The sequence below is a fragment of the Drosophila gunungcola genome, assembly GCF_025200985.1.
Source record: "Drosophila gunungcola strain Sukarami chromosome 2L unlocalized genomic scaffold, Dgunungcola_SK_2 000008F, whole genome shotgun sequence".
Classification (NCBI taxonomy): Eukaryota; Metazoa; Arthropoda; class Insecta; order Diptera; family Drosophilidae; genus Drosophila; species Drosophila gunungcola.
In genome coordinates, this window is record NW_026453163.1 from 2,289,222 (window position 1) to 2,303,762 (window position 14,541).

Sequence of the window (14,541 nt, forward strand, 5' to 3'; positions counted from 1 at the left end):
GTCATACAGGTCGCAAAAATTGAGCAACCGTTACACATGTTCCCCAGAAGTATGTGCATCCGTCTTACCAGAATCGTCTACAAAAATACTGAAAATTGTTTATTAAAAAAAAAAAAAAACATTTTTTATGTTTCTTCCTTCATTTTGGTACCACGGATACGGAAAAGTTTACAGACTAAGGACATGTTTGTCTTTTGCGCTTCAAATTTTTTTTACAGACTCTACGACTTCCTCCATAAGGACGAGTCCCCCCTTCTTTTGGATGACCCCCAAAACAATATTGTAGCATTAATAAACTGTACTTTACAACTGGTTAAGATTTTATTCTCATACCTATCATACTTTCTAAGAACAAAATTACAGAAAAACAGCAGGTTTTGAGGGCAACTAGGTAGAACCCCCCTTAAATGAATTTAAATTTTAATTAATACTTCCGTTCCCAATGGATCACTTATTGCTTCTTGTCCTAATCATCACCCGCGCTCGACGATCCACTCCCCTCCATGTCCCTATTTATTGAGGTAAGGAAGCGTTGGAAGTGGCGACGACCTGACAGGTACCACAACGCCTCGTGGTAGCTCCTGGGCAGGATCTCCGGAACCTTGTGCTTGCAGATATATGTCAGGTGCAGGGTGTTGCAATGGAACTCCGTAAAGTTGTTGCCATTGATGGCGATCACCACGGTCATTAGCTGTATGTAGTTGTCGTGGGTGTAGACCACGTAAGCTCTCAACTTCATATAGCTGTGCACGGGAATCTGGTGCGTGAACGTTATGTCGGATATGAACCGGATCACCGAATAGTCCCCGCAGTAGAGGCAGGCCGTGATGTAGCTCGTCTCGATGGCGCCGCGGATGATGAAGCCCCCGAAGATTGTGTTCGCCTCGTTGCGGTTCTGCGGGAACGGATGCAGCAGGGTGCTGCGCTGCCACTCGGACATCCAGCGGCAGTCCGCCGGCAGGGTGGCGGTATCTGAAGGCCCCTCGATGCCCTTGGTCCGGGTGAACACCTCGTACATGATCTGCTCCTCCTCCATCGTGGGCTGCCGCTTAGACTCCAGGCGCGCCAACTTCTCCGTCCGCCGTTTGTGCCGCTCCAGGGCCTCTTTGTAGATACAGTCCTCCAGCTCGTCGGCCGGCACCAGGGGATTAACTGGGGCCGGTCTGCTATTGGTGGCATTTCGAGCTGCTATCATAAAAATGGCCTTCGCCAGCACCAGCCCGCTTTGGCGCACATACGCCGTGATCTCCATGGAGCTGTTGCCTGTCCAAGACACATGGCCCGAGAGAGACACGTCCACATCCGGCTTGAACTTCTCGACCAGGAAGTGGGCATGGTCTACCAGTAGGGTGACGAACGTGTACGGCAGTGGAACGCCTTTGGGAAGGAGCGGCGGAAAGATGTGTCGGTGGCAGATCCACACTGGAAAAAAATACATTTTAATGTGAGCCGTACAATTTGTGTATGCCCATACTACGCCATTAGGAATTAATTAAATTAATTAATTAAAACAATGTAGAACACTATAGACGGGTGCCTCGATTACTAGATACCTGCTACTTTTGGCTAACTAATTTCAAAAGCAATTTTCTGAAGTAAATTTGCTTTGCGTAGGGATAAAAGAAAGAGGTCAGCGAGAGATACAAAATTTTAAATCACTAGCTTTTGTAGTTTCCGAAATCTCGACGGTCATACGGACGGATAGATGGACAGACGGACATGGCTAGATCGACTATCCAAGTGGTGCTGATCAAGAATACATGTTTTACTTTGTAATGTCGGAAATGCCTCTACCACTGCGTTCCAAACTTATGACTGAAATCACATTACCCTCTGCAAAGGCTTAGAAAGACATTTATTAAAACAAAGGTAACTAGCCTTAGAAGGTAATTTGATTGAAGCAGAAAATAAAGTATTTGTTTGTACATCCATCTTCACTCTAACTTAATAATAATTTACTTATTTGTCAAATTGAGAATACTTTAGCTGGTCTGTATGTTTTTACCTATGTAGGTATTTTACCCAAATTTTTCGACCTTTTCGGATATTTTAAAAAATACCTAGTCAACATTTTTTAAAATCCAAGACAGAGTATTGTATAAATGGGATATATACCAAATTTCAAAGGAATCGGTTCAGTAGAACTTTAAATATCATGTCAACCAAATCATAATAAGTAGTTTCGAGAAAAACGCGTTTAAAGGTAACGAAACATTTATAGTGACTCGGACGCCACGGCACGAAATCGGCTAAATTTTAAAAAATCTTTTAAAGATAAAATTTTTAAGTCTAAATTTTCAACAAATAAATGCCAAAAAAAAGATTTTTTTTTTTAAATTTTAAGAGCAGAATACAACCTTAAGACAGCATACCGTACCGGCAAGAAGATCGAGTTCCTCCATTATCCGGCCCATGCGCAACAAGCCCAACCCGTAAACAAAGCGTTCCCTCATCAGGGCATCGGATTCCAGGAGGACGTTGGCGGTTGTGTGCGAATCCTTCATGGAGCGGTTCGGCAACTCGTTGCGCTTCGGCTGGAACTTGAGCAGCCCATCCCGGCTCTTGGGGATGGCGTGATAGCCCCCTTCCACGCCCACGTGCTCTCGAATTTTCTTGGCCACTGCGCCAGGGATTGGGATTAGTGGGCACATAAATGGTGTCTTGCCTGCCCTTACCGTCTGCCATGGTGCCCGAGCAGTGCCCGGACTCCAGTTGGTTCCCAGCGCACTCCACAAACCGCTGACGGAGAACTTCAAGCTGCGGACACAGACGTCGGACCGCGACCGCCCGACTGCCCAAATGCATTGTGAACTTACGGGTTCGAGTTCTAGACAAAACTTTCCGATTTTCTCCACATTTTGTACATCAAAAATTGGTTTGTCATTATAGAGGAAAGTAAAATGATTTACTAAAGGCAAAAATTATTTTTTATAAATTTCCGAAATTGGCTTTGTGGAAAATAAAATTATAAGCTAAATTCTGAGTAACAAAAAGAAAGTTCATTTTTATACTCTTGCAAAAAGCTATTTGTATAAAGATTCAAAAGTTGTCTTCCTGTTGAAGGTAGGACATACATAAGTCGGACATACATACGAGCCGAAAAATGAAATGAAAATGAAAAAATTAAAAACTTTGCTATTTTTATTTTATTTTTAGTTCTTCGAGATATAGTAATAATTTATTATTTCAGAATTGCGGTTTAAATTTGGCTCAGATGGGAAGAATATATCATATAGCTTCCATGGAAACAAACATAATATTACAAGCAACAATTTTTTTACATTTTTGACTTCTCTATTTTTAACTTTTTTAAAAATTACTTTTGGATATAGTAATGGTTTAATTTTTTAATTAAATTTTTTAATTAATATCATATAGCTGCCATAGCAACAATGAATAATAGCTTCAACGTTTTTAAACATACATATACGCATATAAATCTAAATTTTTATGTTTTAAAGAATATTTCGTTTTTGCAATAGCTGGAAGGGTATATAAACTTCGGCTTACCGATGTTCTTGTATTATATCTATCCACGTTCGCAGCTAAATTTTTTGCAGTTAAGACCATAAACTGGGTAGGGAAAAATAGAAAGTGAAAATTTTATTTTTGACAGATTTTAATTTTATTTAACATTTTTTAAATTCTTGTAATTGAACAAAAAAATTGTTCCTTCATGACCATGTAAATTATATCTTGAAGACCTGTGCAAAATTTTGTTAAGATCGGTTGAGTAGTTCGCGAAAAATCTTAACAACCGACGTTGAAACACAGTTTCGAGAAAAACGCGTTTAAAGTTTTAAGTGACAATATAAGTTGAACGACTTTTTAAAGCTGTATATCCATAACTAGAAATGTCATATTTTAGGATGAATGTAAACATGTAATAAACCAAAACTAACAGCTTTTTACGTTTTTTCCAAGAAATTTATCTTGTAATCATGGTTGCGAACGGGGCTGTGGCTTTCGGAAAAGTTGTTATTATTCTCTACACCTTAGTTCTTATACTCTGTTTTAGTTAAGCTCAACATAACGTAGGCACCATCATTTAAAAAAAAAACCCTGTCAAAGCCCTTTTATGCCTAGTCCGCTCCTGGTCAAACGCAGCGTTGGCATTTTACCGCTGGTCGCGTGTGGTCACACTACGGTGGCATACGGTTGTTTTCATATGAACTGAAGTGACTGTTTTTATACGAAGTGCAGAGAAATGCTTAAAGCTGTTTTTGGACCAATATATTTTATATAACGGCTTTGTGACTAACAACCAAACGAAAGGAGGCCGACTCCCCAACCTGACGCCGCCTGAGCGTGGTCGTCCTGCTCTAAACACCTCCCCTCCTCTCCGTGCTCCGCTCCTGGTGCGCGAGCAATTACAGCAACGTCGTAACGCGAAAATCGATTTCGGCTGCGGGCGCAGGCTGAAGCATCACAGAAAGCATGACCCACTGCGATGTGGACTCGGGAATAGGTATGACATCGCCCGGTCAAATGACGGACGCAGCCGCTCGCAAGGTGCACACATCCTGGCCGCAGAGACGCTGGCGGAGCAGCATGCTCGTCCTGGCCGGAGTCGCCCTATGCGCCTTCGCCATCACAGGCTGCGACGCCACGGACACGGACATCGCGCTGGACGCCAAGGCCACGCTGAATCACCGCATCCAGAGCTTGGACCTGCTCGTCTTCGTGTTCCTGCTGGCCCTCACGGTCCTCACCATCTGGCTGTTCAAGCACCATCGCGTCTCCTGGCTCCACGAGACCGGACTGGCAGTCATCTACGGTACGTCGGGTGCATGGGCTTGCAGGGGTATCACACTATTCTTCATAAGATAAAAGCCTTTTAGACCCACGTATTTCACACTTAATCTACATAAATATTTTTCGCTTTGATTTTGTAAATATTTCATTTGACTATTTTTGGAATACATTTAATATCTGAAAATGTAATTTTAATTTTAGATTTAAGGTATTTCAAAGAAGGAACCTATTTTTAATCTAATATTTTAATATTAAATTTTGCAGTTTATAATGCATTGTTTTTAATAGTATAATTTTGTGTATAATTTAAATGTGAAGTATAGCATTTTGTATTCAATAGCCACAACATAGCATATTTATTTTATTTTTTCCTTTTTTTTTATCACTGCTGTGGGGGAGACACATTCGGTCCTATATAGTATATGAACAATGTACATGCAAACATATGTGTATCGCCTGTTCGTCTATCTAGTTTTGAATCTATTTGGATGAAACTTTTTAAAGTGCCTTTTTCCTATGTCGTTCATATAGCTGCACAGAAAGAAAACAGTATTTTTTGGAACAGATAACACCAAAAAATCTAAAATCAGCATTTAAGATCGCATTAATTGGCTTTTTAGCTAAATGATTTTTATACAAATTCGTTGGGCAGCAGAGGCCAGAAACCACTACGATTTAGATTTTATAAACATATAACACAAAAAAACACAAACAAATAATATATAAAAGAAGTAATTGTCTGATAACGAAATATGTTGCTAAAAAATGTCTTCATTCATATCGGGCCTAGTTAGTTAGTGAAGTTGAACTGAAATCGTTAATAGTGGAATTCCCATGACTTGGTTCCAAGCAGAGGCTCTGCCTTTACTATCGGTCACCTGCTCGCCATTGTAGCCGTAGCCCATGCATATTTAACGTCGCCGTTTTCATTGTCACCTCTTTGTTGTCACATATTCGGAATTACGCTTTTGTGTACGCTAGCCATGGCATTACGTACAAGCATTTGGGAGGCATCAAAAGCCATGCTGGGCAGAAGTAACATCGATAGCCATAGAAAAACCTGCACGCAATGGCAAGAGAACTATTTGCTAAGAAATATAAATATAATGCACGAGACCTTGTCGCGCTTAGTCAGCCACTACCATTGGGGTTTTCCACAAAATTGCATTTTCACCGCTCGTTCATGATCGCCCAATCTGCTGAGTACTTTGTTGTTCTAACATTTTAATAAAGCAATGTAGCAATAAAAGAGCAAACAAGATTTCTTCCAACTAATTGAAGCTAATTAAACAATTCAATAAAACAGGTTAGGCTAGCCATTGAATTCCCAGGGCGAACGTACATTGGAAATGATTATCAAGTTTGTCTCAACAGAGCGGGTGAATGCTTTTAGTAATGCGCAGCTCATCCCCCAATTCGAATTTATTTAAAATAACACAAAAAACACTGATTCCTTTCTTAAAGGAAGCAAAACAAACAGCTGCCTTAAGCACTTGTTGACTGGTTGTTGTTTTCTTTGATAAAGTTTGACTAAGCATATTTCTTATCGGTTCTGTTTCATTAGTCACACTTTTGCTTTTGCGATAGGTCAGGCAATTCCAGACAGGCGACAAATGGGCTTGAATTGGTTTAAAATACAAATTTAATGGTTCAGAATCTAATCTTTTCACATTCTTCCTGGCCGAGAAATCAAAACATGGCCAAATTATATTATTCGATCGTTCCTATGGCAGCTATATGACATAGTCGTCCGATTTTAATTAACTTTAAACGCTGATCAAGAATAAATACCGAAGGCATTACAAGACAATTACATAATAATATATTTCAATAAACATAAATGAATTGATACTTCAGAATAACTGTTTAAATTTTATTAATATCGGACAACTATATCGTATAGCTGCCATAGGAACGATCGAAAAATTCAGCGAAAAATGTGTCAACTATTCGTGGTAAAAAACCTGTATGATACACAACACAATGAAAATATGATTACTGATAATATGTACTCAAAATGCTCAAATAGAGTGAAAAAGGTTATTAGTTACATAACATAACGCTAAAGGCAAAGGTTATATTGTCCAAATCTCCATATCTTAATTTTTTTTACTGTGCCCAATTATTATTAAATAGTATCCCAAGTTATTTATAAGAAATAAATATTTATCATGCAATCAAAACAGCTAGTTCAGAATACAAATAGATTCTTGATAACTGTTGTACACTAAGTGTTATCAGAAAATTAAGATTAAATACAGAACACATTTAAAAGCATTGTAAAATTTGCACTGCGTTGGCTGCTCCATAATGCTGGCGAGAAAATGGAACTCAATTTAAATGCCAAGCCAAATGGATGTTTTATCTTTATTTGTGTACTCTTTTCCAGGCTTGATTGTAGGAGCCATTATACGGTATGCGGGCACCTCGGCCACCCTTGTCCACATGCAGGTGGAGCCGCAAGGGGTTCCGACGTACAGCGATAAGTTGCCGCCCGATACCCTCTGGTTTCAAGTGAGTCGCCTTACACTGAAACAAGTCTGTGGTAATATAATTTTGATTTTCATTTCAGTACCCCGTCAACCAAACGAATGGAACCAAGGTGCCAGAGGGCATTAAGACATATGCTTATGCTTTTCGTGGTCAGGTCCACAATGTCGATGAAAACGAAATCGATCTAAAGGCAACGTTCGATCCGGAGGTGTTCTTCAATATCATCCTACCACCAATCATATTTTACGCGGGTTACAGCTTGAAAAAGGTTGGTTCATTGGACAATATATTTGTTTTAAAAATTAATCTTAACTCTTGCTTTTGCAGAAATATTTCTTCCGAAATCTAGGGGCCATTCTCACTTTTGCCATTGTTGGCACCACATTGTCGGCCTTCCTGATCGGGGGCTTCATGTACGGCTGTGTGAAACTGATGCAAAATTACTTGAGCAGCAGTTTATCATTTCTGGACACTCTTTACTTTGGAGCCCTCATATCTCCCACAGATCCGCTCACCATTCTAGCCATATTCAATGACCTGCGGGTCGATGTAAACCTATATGCGCTTGTCTTGGGCGAATCTGTGCTCAACGATGCCGTGGCCATAGTCCTTAGCGGGTAAGTGTTGACGTATGCTGCCAATTATGGGTACTAACAATGTTTCTTTTTCAGAGCCATTCAAAACTATGGTGAACATTATTCCAATACAGGGGAATTCGAAAGTACAGCTTTTCTGCGCTCTCTGAGTGACTTCTTTTCCATCTTTTTCCTGTCCCTGATGATTGGTGCCGCCATGGGCTGCTTGACAGCATTGATATCCTTTCCAAAAACCAGCTTTTGTTTTAGCATTTACTTAAGACCCACCTCTAGGCCATTCGCTTCCTTAACTTTTGCCACACATGACCAAGTTTACGCGGGTGCGCGACTTTCCCCTTTTAGAGTCGGCGCTCTTCGTGTTGATGAGCTACAGCACGTTCTTGCTGGCAGAGGCTACAGAGCTGACTGGAGTGGTGGCCGTGCTCTTTTGCGGCATCTGCCAGGCCCACTACACATACAACAACCTCTCGGAGGATTCGCGGCAAAGGACCAAACAGATCTTCGAGCTGCTCAACTTTCTGGCCGAGAACTTTATCTTCTCTTATATTGGAGTGTCGATGTTTACCTTTCCCAAGCATCATTTTGAAGCAGGATTCATCATAACAGCATTCGTGAGTTTATTAAAATATAGTACACATTAGGAGTTTTTCGCTCTATAATACTGTTTTCTTTCAGATTTGCGCCGCTATAGGACGCGCTGTAAATGTGTACCCCCTGTCCTGGTTACTAAACATTAAGCGAAAGCCCAAGATCTCAGCAAACTTTCAACACATGCTGTTCTTCGCAGGTAAGTCCACGTCCCTGATTGTTTCTCTCGAATGAAAATCTGTAACAAGCATATCCTTAAAACAGGACTACGTGGCGCCATGTCCTTTGCGTTGGCTATTCGCAATACCGTGTCGGATGCTCGGCAGGCCATGCTGACCGCCACATCGCTGATTGTCATCTTTACGGTTGTAATCCAGGGTGGAGCAGCTAATTTTCTGCTCAATTGGTTAAAAATACCGTGAGTACGACCAGATTTGAATGCCTCCGCCTCGTAGTCACACCACTTTTCTCAATTGCAGTGTTGGCGTTGACGATGAGACTGAACAATTAAATAATTACCAGGTGCACAGTGTGAGTACACAAATATCACGTACAAACGTGCTTGTAGACAACATTTTGCAATGCTACGTAAAGTTAATGTTTCTTGGAGACTAGAGGATTGTTAAGATTCACTTAATAAGTAGAACTTGAAACCATTTATTACTAGTGCTCTTGCAAGCATGCTGAGTGCGATTGCATTTCTAAATCTCCGATTGGTTTCTTTTACTCTTTTCTAAGAATAGTCCTTAACTCATGTCTTTTGTTATTTATACATTTCTGCGCACTTCACAACATAAAACCATCTGATAAAAAGGTTTACAATTCAATGGACAATGCACACCCGCAGACGGTAGGTTTTGGCAATGATCATTCAATACCAGTCCGTTTGGTTTTATTCTCTAATTTCTTAATTTGTTCTTGGCATTACCACATTTACTATCGAGGGTTTGGCAGGCCCGTTTTTATTTGATTTGGTCACCCTCATCGAACGTAGAGCTTATACCATTTAATTGAACTCTGTGTTAGTCTGATGGCTACTTGCAGGATGTGGAGGGCGGCGGAGTAGGTCGCGGCAAAATGCGGTTGTCTGGTGGAACGGAGTCCAACCTGGACACACCAGCGGACGGGCCCAATGGCAGCTTCGGCGGCTCAAGCGGTGGACGCCGTCGCAACAGTCATGAGAAGGCTATTCTGGCTAGGATCTGGGGGAGCTTTGATACCAAGTGAGCTCTGAGTGCCCTTAGACAACCGAGATTCGGATTGCATTTAACAATTTTCCCATATCCCAAGGTACATGAAGCCTTTGCTGACGCACTCTCGACCCACTCTGCTGGAGACGCTGCCCGTTTGCTGCAATCCTATTGCCAGGCTGCTCACCACCACGCAGCAACTAACCCAGGTGAGTTGCGCAGAGCATCACAGAGGGTGTCCAAGGGCCCTGATTAACCGGCATTCCTTTCAGGATGGGAGCGAGTTCAGGCGCGTGGACTCGGACTCGGATATCTGCATAGACAACGATACCGGGAACGGTCTCGGCCAAGACGTCGGACCCGAATCGGGAACGGGCGTGGGGCGGCGAAACTCACTCAGTCGCGTAAGTATCAAGTACACCGCCGATAATCACCATCTACTTGCTAGCTACCGCAACATTGAATAACCGAATGTGCGATACAACCACCAAAGACTTATCTAGGCCTAGTAAGCTGGCCACTAACACACGAAACGAAAAACCTCAACCCAACTAAATACTGAAAGAATACTTTGGCAAAGTAGACACACTGTTCTTGAAATTAGACAACTATTTAACAACCATGGAAATGTGATTTTTGTTTAACGATAATTTGTTTTTGTATAATTTAAATGTTGATTTTGTGGTGTAAGAGGAAAGGAATGTATAAGTTTGCACCTACTTTTAATATTGTTGATTAATTGTTTAAGTTTGAGCGGCAAGCGACGCCAAGTCGACGATTAAAACACTAATGTAATATTGATTTGACTGTGAACTACTATTTAATGCATGCTTACCAAATATACTTACATATATAACTGAAATGTAACCACTCTATCAGCGATGATATTAATTTATTTATTCATTTCTGCGGCATCTTTCTTTCTTTCTGTCTTTCCTTCGACCAATCCATCATCTAACTAACCCATGCGGACTACATTATCAATTAAACTTTGGTTGCTTTAACAATAACAACAAAAACTCCAACAACCAACGAAAAACTGCATTCATCTGAAACAAACTATGTCATGTTTAAATTCATTCATTGGTAATGCCCGAATCAAAAGTCTGTCCAATTGGACGAAGCCAATCACCTTGCAAATGAACTCAGCCTGGTTACTAATAATTTCATGTAATCATATCTATGGAAAATCCAGAGATCAAGCCAGTGCCAGCCAGTCTCTTATACGTTTCGTTTATTTACTATTTAATATATTTTTGTTTGTTTTTGTCTACTTTTCCTTGGTAACCCAAATGTTGTAAACGAAGCACAGACGGAAACCCAGACATGAAAAACTAAGTCCAGAGTCAGTCAGTCCAGTCAGTGCATTGATTAACCGACTAACAAAAGCTTCTTATAGCACAGCAGCTAAGATTGTTCGTTTGTACTGTTCACTTTTAATTTCTGTACTTTTCCTCAAAATCTAATTTAATAGATTCTAACACGCGACTAACCATGTAAGTACAAATTGATCTGCAGTTGATTTCCTCATTTTTAAATCGCCTTCTGTACATATAAACATAAATATTTAAAGTTGAAAAATATTCATTTATTCACTTTGTTTTATTAATATATTTATTTTCTTTTAGGTAAGAGGAGAGCGTCTAAATATTAACATTTAAGTTACATTCGCTTTTAATTTTTTTTTTAATTATTTAATTGGTCTCATTTAAAATGAATTATGTGAAAACTGTACAAATTAGATTATTACATCTCAGTTTCTCCTTGTTTACGATATGTGATTCGGAACTCTAGTTATAAATATAAATTAAATATCAAGCTTATCAGTTAATTTACAAATTGTTGTGCAACGTAATAAATCGTTAAGGGCACCAACTAAAAAGGCTACCTATCATTGAGCTGACACACACCAATACAATACCTTAAAACACGACAAAATACATGCATATATGTCTTGTTTGAATATTTTATTTTTAACTTTTTGCCATTTATTAATTTTTGCCAAAATATATAAATATAATATATACATTATTTGTAATTGAATAGACTAGTGAAAATTAATATGAATACTTATAAAGACATATTTCCTTTCTCTTATTTATTTTACATCGCAAAATATGCAAATATTTTAATAATATACGCCTCAACCCAAAAAACAAAATTTGTATCCAGATGGAGATTCTGGAGCATGTTCAAAGTCCAGTGTCGACGAGAATCAGACTCTTAGGATTTTATGGAAAAAAGTTATAAAAGGAGAGGCAAAAGTAATCATAAATAATTTTTGATGTATTTTACACAACATAAACTTTTAGCTTTTTCGTTGACAAAGTTAGTGTAAATATATCGTTTTGAAAACTGAAGTAAATTTATTCGAGTTAATTTATAAATGCCGATCGTTTGCTGATATATTTATTTGTTCCGATATAAGCTAAGACACAATTTCTTACTACATAAACACGCTGTATTTATAACAAAGCGAAGCTCTCTGAAAATATGTATTGTTGTGCTGTTAATTTTTAAGTCTAAAGAACAAAAAATAAATTTAAAAAAAAAATAATAAAGTTTGATTTCGAGAACAAGTGCAATCATTATTCCTCACAAGAATATACTTGTTTTGCCGAATTAATCCTATAAAAGTTATAGAATTTTTAAGTTCAATTTTAATTAAATAACCCTTGATTTATATCAATTTTTATACCCGTGCAGAGGGTACTATAAAACATACTCTTGATCAGCATCACTAAGAGAGTCGGTCTAGCCATGTCTGCCCCTTCGTCCGTCCGTCCGTTTCTATGCAAACTAGTCTATCAGTTTTCTGATTCTTTCTGTTGCAGGTAGTATAAATGTCGGGACGAGGCGAATCGGGCGACTATATTATTTAGAATTACGGTTTCATTTTATTAAAATCGGACGATTACATCATATATTAATAAAATAAAAGAAAACAAAATAGAGACTCATTTTTTTTAAATTCTTTTGGACATTGTAATGGTTTAATAATTTAGAATTCCGTTTTAAATTTATTAAAACCAAAAAAAACGATATTACTGCTGCCATAGAACGATCGAATAATTGAGTTGAAAATCATCATAATGTTTTCAAACATACGAACATAATTCCAAATTTAGATGTTTTAAAGAATGTTTAATTATTGCAAAAACTGCAAGAGTATATGAACTTCGGCTTTCCGAAGTTTGCTTCTTTCTGGTTTTCGTTGACTATCGATAGTGCTATCGATAGTTTAACAGCTCTACTATGCTGATCTGGGCACACTGCGACAGCGCGCTTCTTGCGAAGGAGGCGAAAATTGCTTTGAATTTGTTGTGGTCTGATACTACCGACAGATAGTACAGCAGATATGGATGTGGTGAAGCGCGGCTTCGTTCGCGCTTGCAAGAATCACAGCTACCTTAGCTACGAGCTAATCGACAACATCCTGGGCCCGCTATGCGCCCAACACCAGGTCTCAAAACCCTCCAGCAAGGAGGCCGTGAAGGCATTTGTGGGTGAAATAAACGATTCCATCAGCGATTTGGGCCAGTCGCTGGTCTTCATCAAGTACCCGATCAAGACCGAGGAGTACCTGGTGTACGCCAAGACAGATGCCACGCCCGACAGCGTGGCTAGCACCGGCCTAACGGCCGAGGAGTGCCAGTACTTCTCCAAACTGCTGGACAAGATTGCCGCCGAGGAGGACTGCCACATCCCCTGGAATGCTGCCTACAGCGAAGGTCCTCCTGCAGGGCAGCTCGAAGCCGGTCAAGAAGAGCCGCATGCAGGAACTGCTCCAGAAGTGGACCCAAATGGGCTACTTCATGGAGCTGGACGAGAGAATCTACCTGGGGCCGCGCAGCCTCGTCGAACTGAACTTCTACCTGACCTCCCACCACACAGAGCACATCAAGAACTGCATGCTGTGCAAGTGCCTGGTATTGTGGGACATACGCTGCGGATCTTGCCACATTCAGTTCCACCGCGAGTGCATCCACACGTACTTGCAGCGGCGAGACATTTGCCCGTCCTGCGGCAACCTGTGGACAACACCTTTACGACGGTCCACCAGTTCTTCTTCATGAATAAAATGAATGAAACCAACCATGAAGATTTGCTACTCTAATCTGTGATACCTTTGGTATTAACTAATTGATGTCAAGATTACAAAATAAACAATTTATTTAAAAAAGGTTTACAAAAAATAAAAAAAACCTTTTTTTGGTTTTATTATATTTTGTTTGTCAGAAAGAAACAATGGTTTCTAAGCAAGCACAATATCTCGCAGAAATAGAGACTGAAATTATTATCACTCAAAACCCGGATTTCCGCCGTTTTAAATGGTTGGTTTAAAAATGGTTTAAGGGGATATACCAGTGTAACTTTTTTTTAAAATCAAATTTTTTTGCCTAATCGATAGTTTACAATTCCAAAAATGTCCTGTGAAAGCGGCAAGATTGTATTTAAAATATTTTTTATATAGGGTCGCTCGCAGGCATACGCCGCTGCACCTGAAACTTTAACCTGTGTTTATCTCGAAACGACATTTTTGAAAATTGCTGACATCATAACTCGACTACAAGTTGAACTTGTATTGGTTTAAAATTTTCCATTTGGCAGAATTTAAAAACAAAGACTTTTTTCAAAGCGATGCAATTTTGTTTATATCTGATACTTTTTAAAGATAGCTCTTAATAGGGGAAATATATTAAGCGTTCATAATCTTTTCAAATTGTGCAAAAAATTTAAAAACATTCAGTTAGGTAATTTCTTTAAAAACAAAAAAATCCAAAAATTTTTCTGGGTTACACTGGTGTAGCCTCTTAAGTTTACAAACAATCTTTTTTGTATAAACAGAAGGCATTTTAATTTGAATATTTCATTATTTCTGAGTAAAATTAATAAAAAAAAATGAGCATAGCATAATT

The 14,541-nt window shown here is 39.3% G+C and overlaps 3 protein-coding genes across 8 annotated transcripts; 2 read left to right on the forward strand and 1 right to left on the reverse strand.

Moving 5' to 3' along the window:
- Window positions 1–377: 377 nt before the first annotated feature.
- On the reverse strand, window positions 378–2,908 carry LOC128253335 (acyl-coenzyme A thioesterase 9, mitochondrial). Its single transcript, XM_052981654.1, has 3 exons — window positions 2,676–2,908; window positions 2,378–2,620; window positions 378–1,422 (listed from the first exon to the last, which is right to left on the reverse strand). The coding sequence occupies exons 1-3, from the start codon at window positions 2,803–2,805 to the stop codon at window positions 467–469; spliced, it is 1,329 nt and encodes a 442-aa protein (XP_052837614.1). The 5' UTR covers window positions 2,806–2,908; the 3' UTR covers window positions 378–466.
- A 1,209-nt stretch (window positions 2,909–4,117) lies between these two features.
- LOC128253343 (sodium/hydrogen exchanger 6) lies at window positions 4,118–12,210 on the forward strand. 6 transcript variants are annotated; one of them, XM_052981662.1, is made up of 14 exons: window positions 4,118–4,777; window positions 7,145–7,269; window positions 7,328–7,516; window positions 7,576–7,865; window positions 7,920–8,066; window positions 8,152–8,455; window positions 8,520–8,631; window positions 8,697–8,850; window positions 8,912–8,963; window positions 9,247–9,282; window positions 9,459–9,655; window positions 9,723–9,831; window positions 9,895–10,026; window positions 11,795–12,210. In XM_052981662.1, exons 1-14 carry the CDS (start codon window positions 4,438–4,440, stop codon window positions 11,870–11,872), a joined length of 2,265 nt encoding a protein of 754 aa, XP_052837622.1. In that variant the 5' UTR covers window positions 4,118–4,437; the 3' UTR covers window positions 11,873–12,210. The 6 variants fall into 6 exon arrangements, with proteins under 6 accessions (XP_052837622.1, XP_052837623.1, XP_052837627.1 ...); XM_052981663.1 differs by having other exon boundaries at window positions 9,477–9,655; XM_052981666.1 differs by having other exon boundaries at window positions 4,119–4,777; window positions 11,251–12,210.
- Window positions 12,211–12,851: 641 nt separating this feature from the next.
- LOC128253332 (non-structural maintenance of chromosomes element 1 homolog) lies at window positions 12,852–13,717 on the forward strand. The gene is given in 2 exon segments (XM_052981652.1): window positions 12,852–13,352; window positions 13,354–13,717. Coding segments are annotated over 2 exon segments (717 nt in total). The 5' UTR covers window positions 12,852–12,980; the 3' UTR covers window positions 13,699–13,717.
- Window positions 13,718–14,541: the final 824 nt, after the last annotated feature.

What these genes read in the sequence shown, in the direction of transcription:
- LOC128253335 (XM_052981654.1), bottom strand. Translation starts at nt 2,805, where the DNA reads ATGCATTTGGGCAGTCGGGCGGTCGCGGTCCGACGTCTGTGTCCGCAG. An exon ending in CTCGGGCACCATGGCAGACG is followed by an intron (nt 2,621 to 2,675) that starts GTAAGGGCAGGC and finishes TCCCTGGCGCAG; the next exon opens with TGGCCAAGAAAATTCGAGAG. An exon ending in GGAACTCGATCTTCTTGCCG is followed by an intron (nt 1,423 to 2,377) that starts GTACGGTATGCT and finishes ATTTTTTTCCAG; the next exon opens with TGTGGATCTGCCACCGACAC.
- LOC128253343 (XM_052981662.1), top strand. Translation starts at nt 4,438, where the DNA reads ATGACCCACTGCGATGTGGACTCGGGAATAGGTATGACATCGCCCGGT. An exon ending in CGGGTTACAGCTTGAAAAAG is followed by an intron (nt 7,517 to 7,575) that starts GTTGGTTCATTG and finishes TTGCTTTTGCAG; the next exon opens with AAATATTTCTTCCGAAATCT. An exon ending in GTGGCCATAGTCCTTAGCGG is followed by an intron (nt 7,866 to 7,919) that starts GTAAGTGTTGAC and finishes TTTCTTTTTCAG; the next exon opens with AGCCATTCAAAACTATGGTG.